General features: G+C 59.3%; 1 protein-coding gene across 3 annotated transcripts; it reads right to left on the bottom strand.

Moving 5' to 3' along the window:
* On the bottom strand, positions 1–25,617 carry PLEKHO1 (pleckstrin homology domain containing O1). 3 transcript variants are annotated; one of them, XM_077319364.1, is made up of 7 exons: positions 25,454–25,617; positions 25,194–25,340; positions 14,098–14,238; positions 13,832–13,936; positions 9,696–9,797; positions 7,954–8,711; positions 1–2,204 (listed from the first exon to the last, which is right to left on the bottom strand). In XM_077319364.1, exons 1-6 carry the CDS (start codon positions 25,478–25,480, stop codon positions 7,956–7,958), a joined length of 1,278 nt encoding a protein of 425 aa, XP_077175479.1. In that variant the 5' UTR covers positions 25,481–25,617; the 3' UTR covers positions 1–2,204; positions 7,954–7,955. The 3 variants fall into 3 exon arrangements, with proteins under 3 accessions (XP_077175479.1, XP_077175487.1, XP_077175472.1); XM_077319372.1 differs by having other exon boundaries at positions 11–249; XM_077319357.1 differs by lacking the exon at positions 1–2,204 and having other exon boundaries at positions 6,198–8,711.
* Positions 25,618–26,623: the final 1,006 nt, after the last annotated feature.

Below are 26,623 nucleotides of genomic sequence, written 5' to 3'. Positions count from 1 at the left end.
CCCCCCCCCCGGTCCTCTCCTCCTGCCCGCATTCCGCAGGCTGCCCTGTCCTTTGTTCCCTCCTGTGGGGGTTTCTCCTCGCAGAGCCCCAGGCCGGCCCCCTTCCGGGCAGCGGGAGACAAAGGGCCAAGGGACGGCTGGTGGCAGCTTCCGGGCCGGCGGGGCCTGAGGAGAAAAGCTCCCCCGGGCCGCAGGGCCTTCGAGTGGACGTGCGCGGTGGACGCCGCGAGACAAGAGTGGAAACGGAGCCTAGGGACAAAATGTAAGAGAAAGAAGTAAAACTAAAATCTTTATTATTATTCTTCTTGAGACGGGTTTGCATAGTGTTTTGCTTTTTGCTTGCTTTCTTTCATTCAGAAAATGGTTTCCGTAGCGTCCACAGAGCGTTTGGAGGACTTTTGCAGACGTAGCCACATCCATGGTGATGCACGACCAGACTGGGAGCACAGAGGGTGGGGCGGGTGGAAGGGACACGGGAGAGCCTGCAAGCCCACCGGCACATCGGCCTCCCCGCAAGGCCGCATGCACACGGCTGCCCTCTGGGGCAGGACACAGAGGGAGTGGCCACGGGGGCGGGGGGCAGCAGGGAGGTCGCGCATGCGCTACCAGGGGGTCCCCGATGCAGTGTGTGTTTTGCGCCTGTGTGCAGCAGACTTGCACTGGTTTGCACCCCCAGTATGATAAGAAGCATGCAGGATCCGAGCCCTTCAAGGAAACGGCTCTCTATGGAATTGGGGCTCCCCCCGTGGCCGGAAGGAGAACCTCTGCCTCTTGTTCACGAGAGTGCCACGAGCAGGCCACTGTCCTCCGTGGCCTCCAGGACAGAGCCCAGCTGGCTTCAAGCTGGAAGAGACCCCGAGGGCCATCCAGTCCAGCCCCCACCTTCCTGGGGAATTAAAAATCAGCCCCTCCTGACAGGGGCTCCTCCCATCGCCTCCTAAAAGCTTCCAGCAAAGGAGACTCCAGCACCCTCCGAGGCAGAGATCCCCTCCCCTCTGGGGCAGATCCTTCCTCCTCCCTCCCCCATGGAGCTGCCTTGTGCCGGATCAGGCCCTCGCCCGTGGCTCTCCAGGGCCCCAGGCACAAAAGGGCCTTTCTCACTGCCAATTTCCTGGTCCTTTCTAACTAGAGATGCCGGGGATTGAACCGGGGGCCTTCAGTCTGCCACAGCCCACTCCTTCCTGGCTGGCTCTTCGCCTCCTCCCTCCCTACGTATCGGCTTCAGCTGGCATCTCCTTGGGCACCATGAAAGTTCATGGAAGCTGACAGCTGTGGCCCCCACCGAGGAGGCCCGCATCCGGCCAAATGTCCTCGTCCCGGAAGGTGTGCTGGCGATTCCCTCGGCCTTCCCACCTGCCCACGGGCAGAAACGGAAAGGAATTTTTTAAAACCGGGGCTATTTGGGACTCTAATAACAGAGGCTGGAGAGAGGCTGGCTACCTAGAGAAACACAGTGGTGATGGGCAGGGAAAAGGACGCCAGACAAGACCCCAAAGCAAAGGGCAGAGATTAGCACACAGATGGGGACAAAGGCCCCAGACGAGCACAGTGCCGGGGTCTCTCCGGAGAAAGCGACCCCTCACACGCTCCGAGGGTCCGGTAGTCCACACCAGGCCCCCAAGAGCGGGCAGCTGCATCGGCTTTTAGGGGACTGGAACCAAAGGGGAGATTCCTAACAGTTCACTGGCCTCAAACGAGAAAGGACATTTTGTGCCCTTTTGAGACGCAATTTCACTGGAGGCTGGGAAGAGCAGAGGCTGGCTACACACACACACACACACACACACACACAAACACACACAGACACACACACAGGCTGAAGAGTGGGAAAGGGTTACCACCTCTGGGTGGGGAAATTCCTGGAGTGTAGTCTGGGAAGGGGTGGAGACTGAGGAGGGGAGTAGGGGGGGGCCCTTCAGCGTCTGAAGCGGCCCACCCTAGAGGGGTGGGGGCCAGAAAGTGGCCATTTGCACCAGATACATCAGGAAGCGAGTCCAGGAGCACCTTCAAGACAGACAACATTTGTGTCAGAGGAGGAGCTTTCGGGAGCCGCCTCTTCAGAGACCTTCCTCCTGCTACAAATGTTGTTACTCTTTCCGTTGTAACTCTCCTCTATCTTCTTCAGAGGACGAGACCTCTGAGGTCTGGAGGTCAGTTGGAACTTCTAGAGAACTTCAGCCTCCTCCTGGAGAGTAGATTAAATCCTGTGAGAGGCAACAAATAGAAAATAGATGATATCCAACGTGATTTATTTTGACCAAAAAGTCTTTTCAAAAACAACGGTGTTTTGAGAGGGGTGAAACCGTCCAAAATGAGTTTGAAGAGCTACCGGTTAAAAGCTATTCTCAGGGAAAATAATTCCTTTCTTCAGAACATATTTCCTCTGTATGAGTAACGAAAGAGAAGTAAGAAAATCTGAACCCCCCTGCCATAAACAATCTACATCAGTATATTTATCTTTTGTTATTCACACAGAGGAAATGTGTTCCGAATTATATTCCCAGAGAATAGCTTTTAACCGGTAGCTCTTCAAGCTCATTTTGGACGGTTTCAGTGGTCTGAAAACACAGTTCTTTTGAAAGGACTTTTTGGTCAGACTAAATTGTGTCAGATATCATCTATTTCCTTTTTGTTTTGCTTCCCACGGGATTTTCTTTAAACTTCATGTGGCCAAATATTTCATAGAATCCTAGAATCCTAGAGTGGGAAGGGGCCACAGAGGCCATCTAGTCCAACCCCCTGCTCAATGCAGGAACAGCCCTAAGCATCCTAAAGCATCCCAGAAAAGTGTGTATCCAACCTTTGCATGAAGACTGCCAGTGAGTCTTTTGTACCCACCTGGAGATTGGCAACTGTGGCCAATACCTCAGGTCTGCACCCACGCAGCTGTTATCAGCCAGGGAGGCCTGCAGCCTCCAAGCCCAGAGAGATGCAGGCCGGGGGGGGGGGTAGCAGGCAGGCCCACCAGGAAACGTTTGCCTTTTCCTTGTTGATTAAACATGCTTGCCTCAGGGGAATCATCAGTACAGATCTCTTCGGGTCACTATTATGCAACCCACCTTGGAATGCACACCAGGCATGTCCCGAGGAGGCAGGTGTCTTGGGGGGGGGCAGACCTAAGACCCCAGGCAACCCCCACTCCCACTTAGAACATCATCCCTTCCTCCTGCATCTACTCACAACAGCCCTTTGAGGCAGCCCAGGAGGAGAGTCTGTGATGGGCCCAAGGGCACCCATGTTAGAAGTGCAGATTCGAACCCGGGGCATCCAGAGCCCTTGTCCGGCACTCTACGCACTACACCACACTGCCGCTCAGAGCTGTCGGCCCAGCAAGGCTGCAGGCAGGGCAGGGGCCCCAAGGAAGGATCCTCCGATTCTGAGCCCGGAGCTTGCACAGGCCGGCTGCTCAGGGCAACTGCTGCAAAGCCACGCAAGGGGACCCCGGATGGGTAACCCTGCAGGTCTGTGCCAGAAGGAGGAAGCAGCCACCCTGCCATCACACACACACACACACACACACACACACACAGACCCTGGAAGGGGGACCGAAAGGGAGCAGCTCTGGCGGAAGAAAGAGTCGCTTGGGGCAGGGGCCAGGAGCCAGGACTCGGGGGAGGGCAGCTGGGGGCAGAGGCTGGGCTTCTTGCCCACAGCGTTGCTCGGGAACCTGGGAAGCAGTCAAACCCCCCCAATGCTGGACGCCTGAAATGAACACCTGCATGTCTTCGGGAGAGTTTTACGCTCTGCCAGGCAGATCTGCACCGGGAGTGTTTTGCACAAGACCCAAAGGGAGCCGTTTTGCTTTCTGCTCCGAAGCCCGGGGGCCGCCTTTCTCAAACCGAAGCCGGGCAGGAAAAGCGGTTTTCTCCCTGCTGCCAAACAGCAGAGAAGAACGGTCCTGCCCTCCAAGGCCAACACTTCCGCTAGGGCACGGGCTGTCCTGGGGCCTGGGGGGGGGGGGTGGGCAGAAGAGGCCGCTCTGCCAGCCTGCCCTCTGCCAAGCCTCAGGAAGGAAAACAGCCTCCCGCAGGGCCACCTGAAGAAACGGAATGTGATTTCGGCCTCCGGTTCAGTTACACGCCGGCCGGAAAGCTGAGAGGCCCCTGCTTCACGAGGTGCTGAGCTGGAGATGTCAGTGAGATGACGATACCCGAGAGGCCTTCAAGGATCCGGGTTCGATTTCCCTCCAGGGCCCAGCAGTGTCTGCGGAGGAGGGAAGCCATCTGGCCGGGTCCCTGCCCTCCCCTCCCCTGCAGATGGCTCTGCCAAGCCCCTCTCTCAAGACCTGCAGGGAGGGCGTGAGGGCAAGAAAGGCCAGGACCACGCAAGGGTGGACTCCAGAAGCTGCCTCATAGACCCATAGAATCCTAGAGTGGGAAGGGACCTCCAGGGTCATCCAGTCCAACCCCCTGCTCAAGGCAGGAAATCACAACAACGTCAAGGCCCTGTACTGACCAACAGCCCATCGACGGCAGTCTTGTCTACTCAGACATGGTCAGCTGCCTGGATGTTCTAACTGGAGATGCTGGAGCATCCAACTTGGGACATTCTGCATGCCAAGCAGAGGCTCTGCCACTGAGCCGGGATCCCTCCCCAGGTGGACGGTGCTCCAGGGTACACGGGCAGCAGGCCATCAGCCCCCCCCCTTTCCACAAGGGTCCACCTTGCTGGGGCCAATTCCAGGCCCCGCTCCAGACACCAAATCCTGCAAGTTTCCAGACTGCTGGGAGAAAAGAAGGCCCTTCGAGCCACAGTTGCCAGGCGCTGTGTCCACCCCAAAGCCCCCCTTAGCCCCCACAGCAGCCAGAAACAGAAGCCCCCCTCAAAGACACCAAGACCTTCCCCAGAGCCCTTCCTTGTCAAGTGCATCAGCAAAGGGGCAAAGGGCCAGCATGGCCAAAATGAAATCCAGCCAACTAACCCAGGCTGCCCGCATGAGCTGCACCTGAGGTCACCTGCTCCGCACCTTGCATGACCTGAGTTGCCCGGCCTCAGCCTCTGCCCACCCCAAGCTGCTCGGGCATGAAGCCGAGGACGGGGGGCCAAGAGCCAAAGCTAACACTGGACTCGCCAACTGAAAGGGGACCGGTTGCCCGACCGGAGCTGAGAGGGACAGACCAACAAGGACGGTGATGCGGCATCTTGGTTAGCGAACAAGTTGCAAAAATGAAATGGATGACCTAGATAGGCCTGGAAGATGCTCACCCCCGGGGGAGTAGCTGCAGGCAGAGAAATAGCCCCCCAAAGTCCTCAGGAAGAAGAGAGCAGCAACCCCCCTGGCCACAAATACGGGGGGGGGGGGGGGGGCTTGCAGGGCTGCTTGACTCCGGCTCTGTCTTTGTGCTTGGGAAGAGGGAACCATGGGAAAGCAACAGCCTCAGGAATGAACAGGAATAAAAGGGGGTGAGAGAGATTCAGGGAACCTCCACATTCAGATGGAGCAGCCTGTGAATCCCAGAGCCAGGAGGCAACATCAGAGGAAGGCCTCGGCCTCTCTGCCCTGTGGCTGGCCCTGCAGAGGAACTGGCTGGCCCCTGGGTGAGGCGGGAGGCTGGACTGGAGGGACCCTCCCTGGCCTGACCCAGCAGGGCTCTTCTGAGGGTCTTCTCAGGGGAAGGCCTCTGCCTCTGCCCTGTGGCTGGCCCTGCAGAGGAACTGGCCGGCCCCTGGGGGAGACGGGAGGCTGGACTGGAGGGACCCTCCCTGGTCTGACCCAGCAGGGCTCTTCTGAGGGTCTTCTCAGGGGAAGGCCTCGGCCTCCCTGCCCTGTGGCTGGCCCTGCAGAGGAACTGGCCGGCCCCTGGGGGAGACGGGAGGCTGGACTGGAGGGACCCTCCCTGGCCTGACCCAGCAGGGCTCTTCTGAGGGGCTTTTCAGGGGAAGGCCTCGGCCTCCCTGCCCTGTGGCTGGCCCTGCAGAGGAGCTGGCTGGCCCCTGGGGGAGACGGGAGGCTGGACTGGAGGGACCCTCCCTGGCCTGACCCAGCAGGGCTCTTCTGAGGCTCTTCTCAGGGGAAGGCCTCGGCCTCTCTGCCCTGCAGAGGAACTGGCTGGCCCCTGGGTGAGATGGGAGGCTGGACTGGAGGGACCCTCCCTGGCCTGACCCAGCAGGGCTCTTCTGAGGGTCTTCTCAGGGGAAGGCCTCGGCCCCTCTGCCCTGTGGCTGGCCCTGCAGAGGAGCTTGCTGGCCCCTGGGTGAGACGGGAGGCTGGACTGGAGGGACCCTCCCTGGCCTGACCCAGCAGGGCTCTTCTGAGGGTCTTCTCAGGGGAAGGCCTCGGCCTCCCTGCCCTGTGGCTGGCCCTGCAGAGGAGCTGGCTGGCCCCTGGGGGAGACGGGAGGCTGGACTGGAGGGACCCTCCCTGGCCTGACCCAGCAGGGCTCTTCTGAGGGTCTTCTCAGGGGAAGGCCTCGGCCTCTCTGCCCTGTGGCTGGCCCTGCAGAGGAGCTTGCTGGCCCCTGGGTGAGATGGGAGGCTGGACTGGAGGGACCCTCCCTGGCCTGACCCAGCAGGGCTCTTCTGAGGCTCTTCTCAGGGGAAGGCCTCGGCCTCTCTGCCCTGTGGCTGGCCCTGCAGAGGAACTGGCTGGCCCCTGGGTGAGACGGGAGGCTGGACTGGAGGGACCCTCCCTGGCCTGACCTAGCAGGGCTCTTCTGAGGGTCTTCTCAGGGGAAGGCCTCGGCCTCTCTGCTCTGTGGCTGGCCCTGCAGAGGAACTGGCTGGCCCCTGGGTGAGACGGGAGGCTGGACTGGAGGGACCCTCCCTGGCCTGACCCAGCAGGGCTCTTCTGAGGGTCTTCTCAGGGGAAGGCCTCGGCCTCTCTGCCCTGTGGCTGGCCCTGCAGAGGAGCTGGCTGGCCCCTGGGTGAGACGGGAGGCTGGACTGGAGGGACCCTCCCTGGCCTGACCCAGCAGGGCTCTTCTGAGGCTCTTCTCAGGGGAAGGCCTCGGCCTCTCTGCCCTGTGGCTGGCCCTGCAGAGGAACTGGCTGGCCCCTGGGTGAGACGGGAGCCTGGACTGGAGGGACCCTCTCTGGCCTGACCCAGCAGGGCTCTTCTGAGGGTCTTCTCAGGGGAAGGCCTCGGCCTCTCTGCCCTGTGGCTGGCCCTGCAGAGGAACTGGCTGGCCCCTGGGTGAGACGGGAGGCTGGACTGGAGGGACCCTCCCTGGCCTGACCCAGCAGGGCTCTTCTGAGGCTCTTCTCAGGGGAAGGCCTCGGCCTCTCTGCCCTGTGGCTGGCCCTGCAGAGGAACTGGCTGGCCCCTGGGTGAGACGGGAGGCTGGACTGGAGGGACCCTCCCAGGCCTGACCCAGCAGGGCTCTTCTGAGGGTCTTCTCAGAGGAAGGCCTCGGCCTCTCTGCCCTGTGGCTGGCCCTGCAGAGGAACTGGCTGGCCCCTGGGTGAGACGGGAGGCTGGATTGGAGGGACCCTCCCTGGCCTGACCCAGCAGGGCTCTTCTGAGGGTCTTCTCAGGGGAAGGCCTCGGCCTCTCTGCCCTGTGGCTAGCCCTGCAGAGGAACTGGCTGGCCCCTGGGTGAGACGGGAGGCTGGACTGGAGGGACCCTCCCTGGCCTGACCCCGCAGGGCTCTTCTGGGGGTCTTATGACATTCTGTGTCTGGAGTCCAGCCCCCCAACCCCTCCCCTGTAAGATCCAACATCCACCAGTTCTTGAAATGCCGCCTGCACTTCATCTCACTGGATGTCTCCTTCCAGACTGCGGGGAAAGAATGCTTTCCGAAGGAATAAGAGGCCCGAACGCTGCCACATTTATTGGAATGTGTTTGTCTGGGGTGGGGTGGGGTGGGGTGGGGTGGGGGCGTCCAAAGGGACGCATTGGGGGCCGGGGTGGGCTCGGCGAGGGTGGGGTGAGAGCAGGCCCCTGACTGCTTCGAACACTGTCAAGAAAGATAGAGCTCGGGAGCGACTCCCCCCAGCCCCCCGGCCCCCCTTGCCTTCACATCAGGCTCTTCCGGTGCTGCTGTGCGGAGTGTCGGGGCTTCTGGTCGGGGGGCTGCAGCTCCAGCCGCCTGTAGAGGTTCCGGAGTTCCTGGACCTCAGCGAGGACCTGCTGGGCCTGGCTCCAGTGGGCCGTGGCCTCCGCCAGCAGCCGCTCCGTCTCCTGCAGGACGGCCTCCGAGACCGTCTTGGCGGGGGAGGAAGGGGAGGGGGGGGAGGAGGCGCCCACCTCCTTGGCCTTCCGCCGGCCTTCCGCGTAGCCCTTCACCTCTGCCAAGAGCGCCTGTGTCTTTTCAAGTTTCAGGGCAACAAGTTCCTGGATCCGGCTCAGCTGCTCCGGCTCGGCAGCGGCAAAGTGGTCCCCGAGCCCCTTCCGCAAGACAGCGCGGTGCACCGAGCCCGAATCCCGGCAGGAGAGGATCTCTTCCATGGAGGCGCACTTGTTCTTCTCCGCGTGGGAGAGCTTCTTCGGCACCTGAGGCGTGTACATGGGCCCTTGGTCGGAGGAATCCTTCCGCAGCGAGCCCCTGTCCCAAGAGCTGACCTCTCGCCGCGGCAGGCTGTTCGTCCGGCCCCTCTCCAGCGGCTTGGCGCTCTCGCCATCCGATCCCCTCCGGCCCGTGGCCAGGGGGGCCACCGCCTTGTCCAGATCCACCCGGAAGCTGCCCTCGCAGGAGCCCGCCTCTTCGGGGGAAGGGTCTTCTTCCTGGATCAGGTCGAGGGTCAGCATTCCGTCCGACGTTGAGGTAGATGCCTACAAGCAGGACCCCCCCCAAAAAAAAGAAACAGCCATTTTCATTATTGTTTTCGGAGGCCAATACTGGTCTCATTCCTCCTGAGGCCGCTTCGGAGGGTGGCCGTGTCGGCTTCAGTGGAAGAGCCGGATTCGAATCCAGAAGCGACCGAGAGGCCGATAAGGTTTTCGGGTGGGTGGAAGCGTTTGAGAGTCGAAGTGGAGCTCTCTACAGCTTATACCCCCTGCCCTGCCCACGGTCTGTTCCCACCGGCTCCTGCCCTCCCGGCACCCTCCCACGGAAAGCACCACCCCGCAGCCCATCTCAGGCCTGACAGCGTCTCTTTGCCGCTTTCCTCTCTCTCCCACCTCCCTGTGACATCCTGCATCTCCTCCTGAAGGCGGGGTTGCCAACCTGCTGGCAGAGGCTTGGGGCGTCCTGGCATTACATCTCCAGGCCAGAGAGGTCAGTTCACCAGAAGAGAAAGGCCGTGTTGGGGGGCACTGTGCCCCACAGGAGCCCCTCCCCTCCCTCCCTCCCCAGCCCCCACCCTCGTCGAAACTCAAGGTATTTCTCAACCCAGAGCTGGCAACCCTAACGGTAGATACTATTTTGAACTGTGCATTGCCTTGAACAAAACAATGGTCTAAACCTGGGGTGGCCGGATGGTGGCTCTCCAGATGTCCATGGACTACAATTCCCACGAGCCCTTGCCAGCTGGCAAGGGCTCGTGGGAATTGTAGTCCATTGACATCTGGAGAGCCACCATCCAGCCAGCCCTGGTCTGAGCAGATATATAGTGAAACAACCAGAGCAACCGTAACAGGGAGGTCTGCTTGGCTCCTGCAGCCTCTCAAAAGGGAGGGAGTGCTTCGAGACGGAACCGAATTGGGCACCCAGCCGCTCTCCCCGATTGCAGGCAGCACGCACTGTGGGGGCACCTGGTTTCCCAACCGCCCGAGCGCCGGGTGTCCCTGGGGGAGCCTGGCTCCTGCCGTACGTACCACGGCCATCAAGTGCCCCCGGGTGGGGGGCCGTCTGGAGTGCTGGATCTTCGCCCTGTCGCGCGTGGGATGGGCGAGGGAGCTCTCCTCCTCCACCGTGACCTGAAAGGCAACACAAGCCCCCGTCAGCCACCCCAGGGAGCGGCTCGGCCCGCCCTCGGCGTGGCAACTGGAGCCCAGATGAGAGATCTCCGTGAATAATTTATCCCTTCCGTGTCCCCTTTCCGCGGGCAGAGCTCTCCTTACTCACAACAAGCAGCTGGGGTATCTCGCGGGGGGGGGGGGGGGCGCACAGCCAACAAATATTCAGCTCTGCACGGCACCAGGCTAGCCAAGAGAAGCAGAGGGCTCTGCCCCCCGTCCACACAGAGACCAGCCCAGCCCCCCCGAGTGCCTTGGGGGATGCCTTCTGGGAACCGGGGCAAACCCCTCCTGGGTCAACCACCCAGCCCTCCCTCCGTCTCCTCCTTCCAGGGGCTCAGCCTTGCTCCTTGTCACGGTCCACAAATGGCCATACTCTATGGAGGCCCCCATGGCTGTCAGTGCACCGGGAGTGGGGGGTATCCTAGTTAAGAGCAGCGACCTCCAACCTGGAGAGCCAGGTTGCATTCCACACTCCTCCTCCTCCACATGGAGCCAGCTGGGTGACCTCGGGCTACTCACAGTTCTCTCAGAGCTCTCTCAGCCCCACCTACCCCACAGAGGGTCTGTTTTGGGGAGAGGAAAGGAAGGTGTTTGTAAGCCACTTGGAGACTCCTTCAGGTAATGAAAAGTGGGGTAGAAAAAACAGCTATTCTCTTCTGATCAAAACTCCTAGTGCCCCCATGAAATGGACAGACATAAGAACGGTTTTTTTAAAGGTCTTTTGGGAATGCCCCAGACTCTGGAGGGTGAAAAAGGGCCGCCCTCAACCCAGGGGGGGTAGGGGGGGTCTCCATGTTCTTGCACCCCAATTAATCCGCCCTGAAAACTTGAACAGTTCTGCAGGGCCTGCAGAAGGGAGCTCCTCCGCCAGGCATTTGCCTGAGGTCAACCAGAATCCAGCACCTTGACCAGGGCCTGCCAGGAAACCAACGCCCTAAACCGACCAATCATGGGTCCATCTATCTGCTGCAGCTAAGAATTTCCTGTTCCCTTCACCCTGAGATTATTGTTCTGCTGTTATCAAGGGCTACCCAAGTTCTCTGCACTGATCTTGTTCCGTGTTCTGTGAGAACCGCCCTGAGCCTCAGGGGACGGCGCATCTAAATGTGAACTCTGAGTTTGGGGCCCGTTCAGTTTCCAGTTTGCTCCTGGTCTGTGTGTATATTTGTTTGTTTGTTTGTCTGTTTACCGTGTAACAATTATTATAATCAAACAGTTCCCATTAAAATATAAACAGCAAACAAATTCAAATCTGTTTTGATTGTACTGGCCTGGATGGACCTTCACTGGCCTGGATGGACCTTCACTGGCCTGGATGGACCAGCAGGGCTTTTCCTAGGTTCTCAAGTTGTTGTTGTGGTTGTTGGATGCGAAGTCATGTCCGACCCATTGCGACCCCCTGGACAATGATCCTCCAGGCCCTCCTGTCCTCCACCATTCCCCGGAGTCCATTTATGTTCTCACCGACTGCTTCAGTGACTCATGTAGGTTCTCATGGAACCAGCCCCAAATGTCTAGGGCCAACCTTAAGCCTGTGATTAGGGTGGCAAGACCACCATGCGGACATGGCGGGTGGCCCTCCTCGCTCCCATTAGGGGGGGCTTTGCTTGCCTAGGCTGAGGCCCCCGCCCAGGGAGTCCTCTTCGAGTGGCGGATGGAGAGAAGACTCCAAGTGCTGGGGGGCTGCGGGACTCCTGCCCTTTCACAGACTGTGACGTCTTCGTGGGGGAAAACATCCAGCTGTTGAACTGGGCAGGGCCACCCTATGTGAGCTTTCGACAGCACAGGCAATCTTTTTTTTAAAGTTACCCACCCAAACCGGAGTTCCCCCCCTGCAGCTGCTTACGTAACCTTGCCTATTGGGAGGTCCCCAGCTTCTGTTTGGCTTCGGGCACAGTCCAGAGGCAGCCCTGGGGCATGATGCGACGCGGAGGAGAGACGGGACAGGAGATGTCGGCAAGATCGCCTTTGGCCCGCCTCCACCCAGTCCAGCCGGCGGCTGTGTCGTGCCTGGCCCGTCCGGCACCCCTTGGAGGGCCATGAGGAAAGCTCTCAACCACCCAGCAGCTGAGCACCCCCCGCCACCGCCTCCAAAGAGCAAATTGCATGGCTCGTTTCTCCCAAATTTAGCAACTACGAAACGGCTGCCCCCTTCCCACTCCCCCTCCCACGTGCAGAGTGAGTCAGCGCACACAACGGCGGAAGGAGAGAGGCAGATGACTCTGCAGGACCACAGGCAGGCGGCTGAGAGGAGGACTCTGCTCCCTTCCTTATGGCAGGCAGGGGGGGGGCGGGAGGGCACAGGGCTGTCTCCTGCCCAGTGGCCAGGGGGGCCAAGGGCATGCCACCCACCAGCGCCCCACAGATCTGTGCCACCCTGAGGCCAAGAGCCAGCAGCTCCGGCTGGGGTACAGAAATAGCCACGCGTCAGCATGAAGCTCCTCCGTTCAACAACCAGGATCCTGAATGGCACCAGGAGGCGGAAATGGGCAGCTGCATTTGGGACCAGCTGCAGTTTGCAAACCATTTTTCAAAGGCTCCCCCACCCCCAGCCTTCCCTCTTCCAGCTGTGGGTGCTCCCAGTCCAAATTTCACAAAATCTGCATTCTGCCTTTCTACCTTGACAAGGGTTGCTGTGCTGTCTAAGAAATTAGGAGTTCCCATGAAGATGACCATCTCCAAATACTTGAAGGGCTGCCCTATAGAGGATGGAGCAGAGTTGTTTTCTGTTGCCCCAGACGGTCAGACCAGAACCAATGGGATGAAATTAGTTCAAAAGAATTTTCGGCTAAACCTCCGGAAGACGTTCCTGACAGTCAGAGAGGTTCCTCAGTGGAACAGGCTTCCTCAGGAGGTGGTGGGTTCTCCATCTTTGGAGGTTTTTGAGCAGAGGCTAGATAGCCACCTCACAGAAATGCTTCCTTGCAGACCCAGGGAATTGCTGATACCCACTGTGGGATGGGAGGGGAATTCCCTCCAGGCCAGGCTGGATTCAGGAGATTGTTGGTGGGGGGGGGATCACTTGGGCATGAATTTGGGGTCACTGTGGGTGGGCAGCTAGTTGTGAGTTCCTGTATTGTGCAGAGGGTTGGACTTGACCCAGGAGGTCCCTTCCAACTCTGTTATTCTAAATTCTGTCTCAGCCTCTGAAAGTAGTTCCTGACAGTCAGAGCGGTTTCTCAGTGGAACAGGCTTCCTCAGGAGGGGGTGGGCTCTCCATCTTTGGAGATTTTTAAGCAGAGGCTGGAGAGCCATCTGATGGAGAGGCTGATTCTGTGGAGGTTCAAGGGGGTGGCAGGTGACAGTGGATGAGTGAGAGGGTTGTGAGTGTCCTGCATAGTGCAGGGGGTTGGACTAGATGACCCAGGAGGTCCCTTCCAACTCTAGGATTCTACATTCCATCTTAATCTCTGGAAGAAGTTCCTGACAGTTAGAGTGTTAGATACAGGGGGCTGGACTAGATGACCAATGAGGTCCCTTCCAACTCTGTGATTCTATGATTCTAATTCATTCATTCATTCTCCATTATTATGGATGGGCGTAAAAGTTGGATACTGGATACTGAAGGAAGAAGAGTTGGGTTTTATACCCCACTTTTCACTCCCTGAAGGGATCTCAGAGTAGCTTCCCTTCCTCTCCCCACAACAGACACCCAGTGAGGGAGGTGGGGCTGAGAGAAAGCTCTTGGGGAACTCCAGCTGGCTGCATGGGGAGGAGAAGGAGTGGGGGATCAGTCAAGGCCTTAACCACGCACTTAACCATGGCACAGCAGCTGGCCCTCAGTGTGGTGACAAAAGGGGACGGACAAGCCCCCGTGGGGACTACAATGGAGAAGGTCCTCTCCCACCCGAGGAAGGGAGCGTGCCCAGAGAAGCCCATCCCTTGAATAAAGCTTGGTTGGTCTTAACGGCGCCTGACTGGACCCTAAATCTGTTCTCTCCCACCTGATCTCAGAGCTCAGAGGAATCAAAGAGACCCAGCGGGAGGCTCACCTCATCCAAGATGCGGTTCTTGGCCCGGGTTATAGCGGAGTTGAGTGCGTTGATCCAGGACTCTTTCTCTTCAGGACTCACGGCCAGGAAGACGAGGTTTGGTGCCTGGGAAAGAAAGGGGTTGTGGCAGAGGCCGCCATTTCCTCCAGGGAAGTTGGGCCCTGCAGTTGGGAGAACAGCCGTGGTTCCAGGAGATCTCCATGCCCTGCCTGGAGGTTGGCAACCCGTGACACCCCCCCCTCTCTCTCTGGGGGGAGGAGACCTACCGTGTTGCCGGGCTCCTTGGAGTGCGTGAGCAAGAACTTGCTGTGGTTCTTTTTGCTCCGGCTTTTGGATTTCCTGAGCTCTTCACATTTCTCGTAGTCGTTCAAGTCAAACACCTCCTGGATGGTTTTTTCGTCCTTCACCTGAGGGTGGAGAAAAGGTACATACCATCTCTTTCGCACCATCTGTTCCGTGCCCAGGGAAAGGTCCCAGGCGGCTAGGGGGCAGCTGGTCTGCTCTCTAGATCCCAAAGGACCCAGGCCTGAGTCCAGGAGCACCTTTGAAGCCAGCAAAGTTTAATTTGGGGTAGAAACTTCCAAGTGCTTCTTCCGATCCATGCAGGCACGCAAGAGCTCGTGGCCAGCGAATACCGCAGAAGTAGCCCTGAGACTAGAACAACAGGCTAAAAAGACAGACAGGGTGGCTCACAGGCCCTGCAGACCAAGCTCCTATTAGAGGCACAGCAGCCAAGAGGGGATTGTTTTCACCTGGCCAGGTGGCATGCCCACAGGTAAAGCTCTCCTCTCTCTCTCTCTCTCTCTCTCTCTCTCTCTCTCTCTCTTAGGCCCAACTACAAGAGCGGATAATACTAATACTAGAGTGGGAAGGGGTCATGCAGGCCATCTAGTCCACCCCCTGCCTAATGCAGGATCAGCGCAGAACATCATAAAGCATACAAGAAAAGTGTGTATCCAGCCTTTGCTTGAAGACCCCCAGTGAGGGGGAGCTCACCACCTTCTTAGGCAGCCCCTTCCACTGCTGAACTAGACTCCCAGAATCCTAGAGTGGGAAGGGGCCATCCAGGCCATCTAGTCCCACCCCCTGCTCAGTGCAGGATCAGCCTCCAGCATCCAGGAGAAGGATCTGTCCAGCCGCTGCTTGAAGACGGCCAGTGAGGGGGAGCTCTCCACCTCCTTAGGCAGCCCCTTCCACTGCTGAACTAGACTCCTAGAATCCTAGAGTGGGAAGGGGCCATCCAGGCCATCTAGTCCCACCCCCTGCTCAGTGCAGGGTCAGCCTCCAGCACCCAGGAGAAGGATCTGTCCAGCCGCTGCTTGAAGACGGCCAGTGAGGGGGAGCTCCCCACCTCCTTAGGCAGCCTATTCCTCTGCTGAACTAGACTCCTAGAATCCCAGAGTGGGAAGGGGCCATGCAGGCCATCTAGTCCCACCCCCTGCTCAGGGCAGGATCAGCCTCAAGCATCCAGGAGAAGGATCTGTCCAGCCGCTGCTTGAAGACGGCCAGTGAGGGGGAGCTCCCCACCTCCTTAGGCAGCCTATTCCTCTGCTGAACTAGACTCCTAGAATCCCAGAGTGGGAAGGGGCCATGCAGGCCATCCAGTCCACCCCCTGCTCAGGGCAAGATCAGCCTCAAGCATCCAGGAGAAGGATCTGTCCAGCCGCTGCTTGAAGATGGCCAGTGAGGGGGAGCTCCCCACCTCCTTAGGCAGCCTATTCCTCTGCTGAACTAGACTCAGAGAATCCTAGAGTGGGAAGGGGCCATGGAGGCCATCTAGTCCCACCCCCTACTCAGTGCAGGATCAGCCTCAAGCCTCCAGGAGAAGGATCTGTCCAGCCACTGCTTGAAGACCCCCAGTGAGGGGGAGCTCCATTCCACTGCAGAACTACTTTGACACCCCCCCAATACCTCCCCAATATTGTTCTCCACATAATTTAAAGCCATTCCAGGGGTCCTCTGCTGCCAACAGGAGCCTTTCCCTCCCCCCCCCTCCTCGGAGGCCACAGTTCCTCTCCAGGGAGAGCAGGTGGGAATTATTCCAGCCCCTCGCAAGGGCCTGCCGGTTGGGGCTGCTAGTTCACAGGCACAGACGTGTGAGAAGATTTCCCTCCTCCTTGGGACATGCAGCAGGAACAGGCTGGGGAGGGGGGATCATTTATATCCTAGTATGGGGGGTGGGGGGACTGGGCCACTTGCTTTGCCTGCCTCTCTTCTGGGGAGGGGGCAGGACATTCCAGGGCCACGAAGGATCCCACCAGCTTCTGCAGAAACTCCTCCTGAGTCGTGCTCTCCCCCACAGCGTCATCCAACAACAACGCAGGGCCAAAATCAGGGAAACGCTCCCGGCCACCACCACGGAGCAGAGGGGAAGTTGTGGAGATCGTAGCAAGTGAGCCAGGCCATGTGCTCAAAGGGGAGGGAGGCACCCGCTCCTGAGGGATTCTTCCTTCCCTGCTTTGGCCCGTTTTCTTGGCACTGGTCTTCTTTATTTCCACCCTCCCCCCTTTTCTCCATCTTCAGACCAGTGATCTGGAGGGCCCCCGAATTTGCCCCACATGAGGGGGTCCCCTTGTAGGAAGGAAGCTATGCAAGAGTCCCCGTGAGGCTCCTTCTAGCCGTTCCCACACACAGCGGAGATCCTGGCAGGAGAGAATCCCCCCTGGAATTCACAACCACACACCTGCTCTTGGAAGCAGAGCCCTCGCGAGCAGCCCCCTGGCCTCCTAGCCTGTGCCGGAGAGAGGCAGGACAGCCAGCCCCGGAGTGGAGGAGGCAGCGGAGCGTGGCCCATTTTTAACTGGGCCACATCTCTGCTGCACACCACCCCGATAGCGTTTGGGGGCGCATGAGATATGTGCAGCCAATCCTGGGGTTTGTGACACGTGAAATACACCCCAGCCATCGCCCATGAGCCCCCTTGACCCTCCAGAAGAGATGATCTGGCAGGAGTTTAAAGGCCGACACAGAGGCTGGCAAACTTGGTGGGGCTCGAACCCGGGACCCCACGGGAAGTCACTGCAAAGGGGGCGGGGCAGATAACACTGGTGGAATAGCAGTCTAAGCCCCGCCCCCCCACTCGCCCCCATATTTTAAGATAACCAGTTTTAGAAAAGAGTGGGAGTTTGGAGACTTTCCAGGGTCACAGAAATCTTCATCCAGCATGCTGGAATTTGCACAGAGGGCTGGACTCAATTTTTTTGAAAAGAGAAAAAACGAATAACTATTTGTCATTACTAACTGGAGCCCCCTTATTGACACTTTGCACGGAAGGGGGACAAAATGGATGAATGATTTGTGGTTCTGAAAACTAAGAAGGATAATTCTGTAGAGATTAGATAAGAAAAAAACATTTTTATAATAATTTGGTAGAATAAGCAGGTCCTTTTGCCACAATTGTTGCTTAATTGGTAATTGTATATGTTTTTGTCACTGACAAATTGTCTCTTTCTGGGTTTTTTTAATCTTTTCTGAACGTTTCTATTTCTCCTTTATAATTTCTAATAAAAATATCTTTTGAAACAAAGGCTGCAGTTAATGCCTGAAGGGACCATAATCCCAAGACGCCCAGGTGGACACGTTCAACCAGACCCCGTCAATGTACTTACTTACTTCATTTCTACCCTGCTCAGGGAAGCCAATCTCCAGATGGGCCCTGGGCATCCCCCCCGGTTTTCCAGCTCATCTCCCAGTGATAGAGGTCAGTCCCCCTGGAGAAAAGGGCTGCTGGGGAGGGGGACTCCACAGCATTCTCCCCCACTGAGGTCCCCCCTTGCCCCTAATCCCACCCACTCCTGGCCCCACCCTCAAAGTCTCCAGGTGTTTCATAGAATCATGGAGTTGGAAGGGCCTCCTGGGTCATCTAGTCTGACCCCCTGCACTATGCAGGACACTCAAAACCCTCTCGCTCACCCACTGTCAACTGCCAACCCTAACCCTGCCTTTCTCCCCAATGGGGACCCGAGGCAGCTCCCACCCACGCCGCTCCTCCCTTTTACCCTCACAACAACCCTGCAAGGCACGCGGGGACGACTGGCCCAAGGCCACCCTGTGGACTTCCCTGGCACACACCTGGGTTCGAACCCAGATCTCCTGGAAGTGAATTCGAAACTCTTAACCACTGCAGCCACACTGGCTCTAGGTCTCATCCGTGGGGGGGGGGGGAGGTGTCTACATATTTCTCAACACCAAATTTGAAGGAAAGTGGGATCCAAGGGGGGGTGGGGGGGTCACTGTGTTGGTCTGAGAACACCTTTCAGACCATCAAAATTCAATTCGGGGTATAAGGCAGCTTTCCCCAGCTTTTTCACTGGTGAGGGATCCTTGAAACATTTTTCAGTCCTCGTGAAACCCCAGGAGTGGCAGGATTGTACAGAATAGGGTTGGGAAGCCGAGCTGAGGACATGCCCACCCAGGACCCCTCCCCTCCCCACCCCCTCCAAGCCCATCACTGGCCATTTTGGGAGAGGGGGTGGTCCTACCACCCAATAAATGTTTAACCAATTTTAAAATATATTTAAAAAATCGACTCCCGCCCAATCGGGAAACCCTTCCAGGGCCATCAAGAAACCTCAGGGTGACACAAATCCCTGGTTGAGAAGGCCTGGCCTCAGCTTTGGTGTGCATGCAGCACAGTTCTCCAAAGAGAGCCACGTCCGAGTCCAGGAGCAGCTTCCAGACCAGCAAGGTTTCATTCTGGGCAGGCGCTTTGGCGTGCAGGCACACGTCCTTCCTTCTACAGAGGCCAGGAGGGCACGGCTGGCATTTAACGGCATCCACAATCCTCCAAGATGAGTAAGTGAGGGCACAGAAGGTTGCGTCTGCTTCCTGACGGCCACTCGCGGACTGTGAGAACTGCCAAAATCCATTCTTAGCTATTATCGAATCTCGACTCCAGCTAACCTTCCCTGGCAATGAGCCCCCCCCCCCGCCCCCCACCCAGAGGGAACCGTTTTACGGCACACTGAAGCTGAGACCTCGAAGAAAACTCCTTGGTCTTAGAGGTGCCCCCGGACTCCCCGGGGCTGGGAACGGGGCAGGACAGGCCAGGCCAGGCCAGGGACCCCAAGGGCTGCTTGCTCCCTTGCAGGGGCCACACTGGGACGCTTTGACTGAGCTGACCGTGGCTAACGGGGGGTGGGGGAGGATGCTCTCTCATTCTCACCAATCAGTGGGGGGGGGGGCTGCAAGTCAGCAGGGATGCTCAGAACATGTCGGGGGAGGCTTTTTTAAAACAATGAAACTAATCTTGGGCGTCCTGTGCCTGTTTCTTGCTGGCTACAGAATGGCCCGAGCCAAAGAGAAGTCCAAGGGGGAGGGGAGGACTCCTGCAGCAGCTGAAGCTGGGAAATTTGGAGGGGGGGGGAATGCAAGACTCTGTGGCACCAGAGAAGCTCTTGATACAAGGGCAACATTGCTGGCGCACTCCTGTGCTGAAAGGAACACGAACGCCAGAGCTGCCTGTCTCCCCCACGCTATTGTCCTTCAGTGATCCTCCCCATCTGTCGCTCCCCGTCCCCCTCTAAGGCAACCCCCCCCCCCCCCGAACACAAGCCACAAACCCTCAAGGGCGCACCTATCCCAGGATGGGCCTATCTGGCGCAGGCTCCGCTACACAGCCAAGGCAGTCCTCCAGCGGGGCTTGTGCACGAGAACGCCCCGGACGGACGGAAGTGATTGGCAGCCATGACTCCCCCCCCCCCCACGGGATGAAGGAAGCAGGAACTGCTGACCCCCTCCCAAGCCTTGAGAAAGGGAAGCTGCCAATCGGACGCAAGCAACGTAGTCTGAGCCCCTCTTGGGCATCTTCCAGTTCGAACTGGAGATTCCTGCTGGGGTCGAGGAGGGCAGAAGGCCATGTGAGGAGACAGGATGCTGGACCCCTGGGCTGGGACACCCCTGTCTGCATCACTGATCTTAACCGCCAAGAGCTTCTTCCACACGCCCCGGTTAACTGGAGCAGCGATACTAAATGTCCTTTCAACGCTGCTGAGATGACTACGGGCCAAGCATTTATTAGCTGGAAAGAGCTTTAAGGAGAGATGAAGCTGCCTTTGCTGACCCTGACTTTGGGCCCATCAGGGCCAGTATTGCCTGCTCAGTCTGGCAGCTGCTCTCCAGGGTCTCAGGCAGAGAAAGGTCTTCCCCATCCCCTCCTGCCTGTTCCTTTAAGATGGAGATGCTGCCTGGGATTGAACCGGGGACCTCCTGCCTGCCCAGCAGAGGCTCTGTCCCTGAGCTCTGGCCCCTCCCCAGGGCTCTCCAGGGTCTCAGGCAGAGAAAGGTCTTCCACATCCCCTCCTGCCTGGTCCTTTCAGCTGGAGATGCTGCCTGGGATTGAACCGGGGACCTCCTGCCTGCCCAGCAGAGGCTCTGCCCCTGAGCTCTGGCCCCTCCCCAGGGCTCTCCAGGGTCTCAGGCAGAGAAAGGTCTTCCCCATCCCCTCCTGCCTGGTCCTTTCAGCTGGAGAGGCTGCCTGGGATTGAACCGGGGACCTCCTGCCTGCCCAGCAGAGGCTCTGCCCCTGAGCTATGGCCCCTCCCCAGGGCTCTCCAGGGTCTCAGGCAGAGAAAGGTCTTCCCATCCCCTCCTGCCTGGTCCTTTCTAATTGGAGATGCTGCCTGGGATTGAACCGGGGACCTCCTGCCTCCCCAGCAGAGGCTCTGCCCCTGAGCTCTGGCCCCTCCCCAGGGCTCTCCAGGGTCTCAGGCAGAGAAAGGTCTTCCCCATCCCCTCCTGCCTGGTCCTTTCTAATTGGAGATGCTGCCTGGGATTGAACCGGGGACCTCCTGCCTGCCCAGCAGAGGCTCTGCCCCTGAGCTCTGGCCCCTCCCCAGGGCTCTCCAGGGTCTCAGGCAGAGAAAGGTCTTCCCATCCCCTCCTGCCTGGTCCTTTCAGCTGGAGATGCTGCCTGGGATTGAACCGGGGACCTCCTGCCTGCCCAGCAGAGGCTCTGCCCCTGAGCTCTGGCCCCTCCCCAGGGCTCTCCAGGGTCTCAGTCAGAGAAAGGTCTTCCCCATCCCCTCCTGCCTGGTCCTTTCTAATTGGAGATGCTGCCTGGGATTGAACCGGGGACCTCCTGCCTGCCCAGCAGAGGCTCTGCCCCTGAGCTCTGGCCCCTCCCCAGGGCTCTCCAGGGTCTCAGGCAGAGAAAGGTCTTCCCCATCCCCTCCTGCCTGGTCCTTTCAGCTGGAGATGCTGCCTGGGATTGAACCGGGGACCTCCTGCCTGCCCAGCAGAGGCTCTGCCCCTGAGCTCTGGCCCCTCCCCAGGGCTCTCCAGGGTCTCAGGCAGAGAAAGGTCTTCCCTGTCCCCTCCTGCGTGGTCCTTTTTTAAACAACTCTGCTCCATCCTCCATATGGCAGCCTTTTAAATACTTGAAGATGGTTATCAGATCCCCTCTCAGTCGTCTCCTCTCCGGGCTAAACAGACCAAGCTCCCCCAACCTTTCCTCCTACGTCTTGGTCTCCAAACCCCTCACCATCTTTGTTGCCCTCCTCTGGACACGCTCCATTTTGTCTACATCCCTCTTCAACTGGGGAGCCCCAAACTGAACCCAGGACTCCAAGGGAGGCCGAACCAGAGCAGATACAGCAGGAGCATTCTCAGATCTTGCTGGGGGCCTTTTCCTATCCATGGGAAATTCATTCAACAAGGTCTGAAAGTCTTCCAAGAGGACTTTCAAAGAGCGCTTTGGGGAAGAACGGCCCATCGGGAGAGGCAACCTGGGCGATGCCCGACACAGTCTGGGAAGGGGCTGAAGAAACAACACAAATTAAGCGAAGATACAAACAAGCTGAACTGTCATGATCTGCACAGGCCAAAAATCTTCCTTTCTTGAGAGTGGAATTTGGGCTGGATCTGCAGAGCTCAAGGCCTCCTCCAGCAGAGTGGCTGCCCAAGGACAGTTTGTAAGAAGAGGAAGAAGAGGAAGGGGGCAGAACACTGTCCAGGGAAAGGAGAACTTTCTGGGAACTCCTGGAGCTGCTCCCCTCCCCACGGGGGCTGCCCACCCGCACAAAGGAAGTCTGGCTGGTTCCCAGGACACGGCTACAGCAGCAGCAGCAGATCAACGGCAAGGAGACGACGGGGCAGAGAACTTGTGCAGGACGCCTTCTCTTACAATTCTGGGATGAGGCTGTTTTTAATCCCCTGCTTTCACTGCCTGAAGGCGTCCCAAAGCAGTTTTGCCTTCCTCTCCCCACAACAGACACCCTGTGAGGTAGGTGGGGCTGAGAGAGCTCTGAGAGAACTGCTCTGTGGGAATAGTTTGAACAGAACTGTGACTAGCCCAAGGTCGCCCATCTGGCTACATGTGGAGAAGCAGGAAATCAAGCCCTGTTTTTTGTATAAGAGTCTGCCACTGCTGAACTGCAACACCGCGCTGTCTGTAGGGACAGGACTCAGTTTTCCTCGGAGGACAGCAAACTCCCGTCCGGAGCCCCCATTTGGGGCAGCAAAGCAGAGAACTGCTCAGGGGAGATTTTCTCAATATTGTTGGCTAATTACTGCAGGGTGGGGCTACCAGTTAGCTCCCAGACAGATCTGGGGGGGGGGGTGCAATTTGGAGCTCCCAGTTAGACAGATCTGAGCGGGGGGGTGGAATTTGGAGAGGGGAGGGGACATCTGTGGGGTACGGGGCCAGAGCCCCCTCCAGGGGAACTGATCTATGCCACCTGCAGATCAGCAGCAATTCCGGGAGACCTGCTCTCCTGCAGCCACCTGGAGGTTGACAAGTCTAAAGTTGGGCCAGGAGGACCTCCCCCCTCCTCCGCTGCCCCACAGGAGGGAGGGGGAAGCAGTCATATGGGGAAGACAAGGATGGGAAGATCCAGAGAAGATCTCCTGCAAAAGCTGCGCTGACCTCAACAGGAGTGGACCAGTGGGAGTCGTGTAGGAGACGTTCCCACTAGATCAGGCCCCATGCGAATTAGCCAAAATCAATGATTACAGCTCCTGTCCCCTCTGAACAAAATCACAGAATCCTAGAGTGGGAAGGGCCCATAAAGGCCATCTAGTCCCACCCCTGCTCAGGGCAGGATCAGCCCAAATCAGCAGGATCAGCACTTCATTCCTGCTGCCTCAAAGGCATCAATAGACTCATAGGGCTGGAAGGGACCTCCAGGGCATCTAGTCCACCCCCCTGCACAATGCAGGGACTCACAACTACCCACCCACCCACAGTGGCCCCGATTGCATGCCCAAGGGATCCCCACCACCATCATCAAAAATCTCCAGAATCCAGCCTGGCGTGGAGGAAACTTACCTCCCATCCCACAGTGACAATCAGCAATTCCCTGGGTCTGTGTCATGATTGCCCTCCGGAGTGTTAACTTAGAGCAGGGGTAGTCAAACTGTGGCCCGGGCAGGGGCTCATGGGAACTGTAGTCCATGGACATCTGGAGGGCTGCAGTTTGACTACCCCTGACTTAGAGGTTCAACGGGCCTGTGGCCTTCACACCTCCCTAACCCCCACCTTCCTTTCATTTTTCTGTGCCTCCCCTCCCCTCCTCCATGCCACAGTTTATGACCTGTAGAGACTCTCTCCCCCTGGCTGCAAAGAGCTCTCTCTTATCTCTCCTCCTCCTTGGTTCTCATTGTGGGGGTTGGAAATTTACTGCCAGGAATGGCAGAGAAAGCAGACTGGATGTCTCCTAGATTTGCGCCTTTTAGATCAAAAGCCTCCTCTATAGGAACTATTTTCCCCGCTTAAAGTACCCCCCTATAGATGGACCCGAGGGGGGCCATCTGTGCTTGTCTCTGTCAGAGTTCCTGTTCTGCCATGCTTTGTCCTGCTTCACCTCATGGAACCCTTCAAGAAAGGCTGACTTCATAGCACCGCACGTGTACGGAGCAGTTCTCTGCAAGGGGGTCTCTTCTGGTCAGCTGGACCAGCCCACGTTTCGTGACAACCTGCAAGGAAGGGCCACACGAGACCAACACGGGCACATCCCACCCTGCCCACCCACCCACTCCCCATCTGCCTAAGTTGTCTGTGCCCATCCCCTTCTGGGCCGCTGGGTCTGAACAAGCACGGTGGGGAGGCCGGGGGAGTCCTCCGTGTGCACAAAGGGAGGGGAACTGCAGGAGCCTGGAGACCCCGGAGAAGAGAGAGCAAGGGCCTCCTCCTTTCGAAAACCCAACTCGTCTCCTTGCCCTGAGCTGGATGGACAAGGCAAGGCCAGGGAGCTAAGCAGGGTGGGCCTTGGTTAGTGGTTGGATGGGAGACCCCGGAGGAAGTGTGACGCAGAGGCAGAGAGCAGCAAGCCAGCTCCCTTCGTCTCTTGCCCTGACCCCACACCTTGGCTACAACTTCACGGCACGTCCCATCACAGCTGGCCTCGAGAGCCGGCTCAGTGCAGCGGTTTGGAATGACAGCCTCCCATCTGGAGAACTGGGTTCGATTCCCCACTGCTCCTCCTCCCCATGCTGCCAGTTGGGTGACCCTGGGCTCACCACAGTTCTCTCAGAGCTCTCTCAGCCTCCCCTCCCTCATGGGGTGTCTGTTGGGGGAGGAAGGGAAGGCAATGGTAGACTCCTTGGGGTGGACAAAAGAAGGGTACAACCCACCAGCACTTCGTTCTCTAGCTTTGCTCCCTAGTTGCCTGGTCCCTTCCAACAAAAACATTCTGGAGAACCTTCTGCATCCGAAACTCTACTCTGACTCACAGCCTGGAGTGACCTTCTGCTCCAGACCAGAGCAAACTGGAATCCCAGATGCCGAGAGCCGGAGGTGGCCATGAGGCCATCTAGTCGAACCCCCTGCTCTGTGCGGGACCGGCCTGAAGCATCCCTGCAAAGTTCCTCCTATGTCCAGCCTCTCACGATCCAGCCTGGGAGAGGAGGACTTCTTCTCCATGAGCAGCAAAGGAGAGACCCGGGCCCACCTCGCAGGCAGGGTCCCGGCGCTTCCTCCGCGCGGCCAAGCTGGCTTTGGCGGTCCTTAAAGCGCCCCGGGAGAAGCCGGCATAGGGACCCCCCCCCCCTCCCCTGCAGTCGGCTCCCTTCTCGGCTCTCTCGGGGGGCAGGTCTGAGCCCAGGCGGCCCGGGCCGCTCCTCTCCTCTCCTGGCCGTCTCAGCGGGGCTGCCCGGGCGCTCGGGAGGGGAGGGGAAGGGAGGGCTGCTCGCAGGGGCTGGGGGGCGGGGGGCGGCCGCGAGGCAGGCGGGCAGGCAGGGGCTCAGCGCCCCCCGCAGCCCCCTGGACGAGGCCGGCCCCGAGGGGGGGGAGGGGGGGAGGGGGGGAGCGGCTGCCTGCCTGAGCCGGCGACGCTGCCCTGCCTGCGAGTGCCGTGAGCGGTCGAGCCCGGAGCGCGCCTGGCGGTGGTCGGCGGAGGGTCTCTCCCCCCCCCCCCCGGCCGCTTACCTCCTTCTCGGCGACGAGGAGCTGCTCCCCGCGCAGGAGGGCGTAGCGCTGCTTCCACAGCTGGCGGAAGAGGCCCTTCCCGCAGAACTTGCGCACCCAGCCCGCCTTCTCCGGCGCCCAGCCCGGCGCCCAGCCCTCCGGAGGGCCCTGGGGGGGGGGAGAGGGAGAGGAAGGGGTCAGTGCCGGCGCCCAGCCCAGCCCAGCCCACCGCCCCCCACCCAGGCATCCCCCCCACCCTGCCCACCCACCCACCCACCCACCCTCTTGGCGGCGGGGGTCTTCTTCATGGCGGGGCGCGGGGCCGGGGCGCAGCCCCATGGGAAGGCGGCCGGGACGTCCTCGCCTCTGGCCTCCCGCTCCGCTCCGCGCGTCGCCTGGCCTGGCCCAGCCACCGGGGGGGGGGAGATGGAGGGAGGGAGGGAGGGAGGGAGGGGGCGGGCCGACGCCGCCCCCGCCTTTGTCTCCTCTGACTCACGGGCGCGCGGACGGCGGGGGAGCGGGAGGGAGGGTGGGAGGGGGCGAGGCGCGGCGCGCCCCCGAGGGGAGCCCCCCAAAGGGAGGGGGGAGGGAGGCAGGAGGATGCGTTGCCCCGGCAACCTCCCTCCCGACGGGGAAGGGGAAGGGGCGGGGGAGGGGCGGAGAGAGAAGCCCCCCCCCGCCCAGCTCTTCCCCTCGGAAGGCAGCGAGGCCGCGCACGCGGAGGGACCCCAGAGGGGCACGGGGAGACCCCCCCCCCGCCAGACCCCGGGACGGACAGGGACGAGCCCCGCTGGGCAGTGAGGAGAGGGGGAGGCCGTGGGGGCAGCTGCCGGTCTGAGCAGAGGCCACTGACCTCCACGCCCCAGGGTCTGGTCCAGGGGACAGGCCAAGGATGGGCACCACATGGAGGGGGCGGGGGGGGGGGGTCCTTGAATCTCTGAGCCCCCCAGAGGCCCACCTGGCCGGAGCTCTGGCCCCTCCCGGGGTCTCCAGGGTCCCAGGCGGAGGCCTTTTCCATCCCCCTTTCTGGGGCTCCCCCAAACCATGGAGAACGTCAGGGAGGGGCTTTACCCTCTCTGCCCCCCTCCCTCCCCTGCATCTGCCTTGGGCAAGCAGGGAACACCAGGGAGGGAGACCACCAGGGACCACCAAGCAACATCCTCCACCTCCACAGGGTTCACTAAGGGATCTCAAGATCCGAAGGGAGCATTCTTCTTGTTGTGGAGCCAAAACGGAGGACAGGAGAACAATATCAGCAGTTTCTTATTTGTATCTGTTTATTTGATTTGTATCTCGCCTTCCTCCCCAAGAAGGATCCAAAGTGGATTTGAATCCTAGAACTGGAATCCAGGTCATCTAGTCCCACCCCCTGCTCAGGGCAGGATCAGCCTCCAGCATCCAGGAGAAGGATCTGTCCAGCCCCTGCTTGAAGACGGCCAGTGAGGGGGAGC

The sequence above is a fragment of the Paroedura picta genome, chromosome 1 (assembly GCF_049243985.1).
Source record: "Paroedura picta isolate Pp20150507F chromosome 1, Ppicta_v3.0, whole genome shotgun sequence".
In the NCBI taxonomy this organism is placed as follows: Eukaryota; Metazoa; Chordata; class Lepidosauria; order Squamata; family Gekkonidae; genus Paroedura; species Paroedura picta.
The sequence above is the reverse complement of the archived record's forward strand: the minus strand, read 5'-3'. Positions and strand labels throughout refer to the sequence as shown.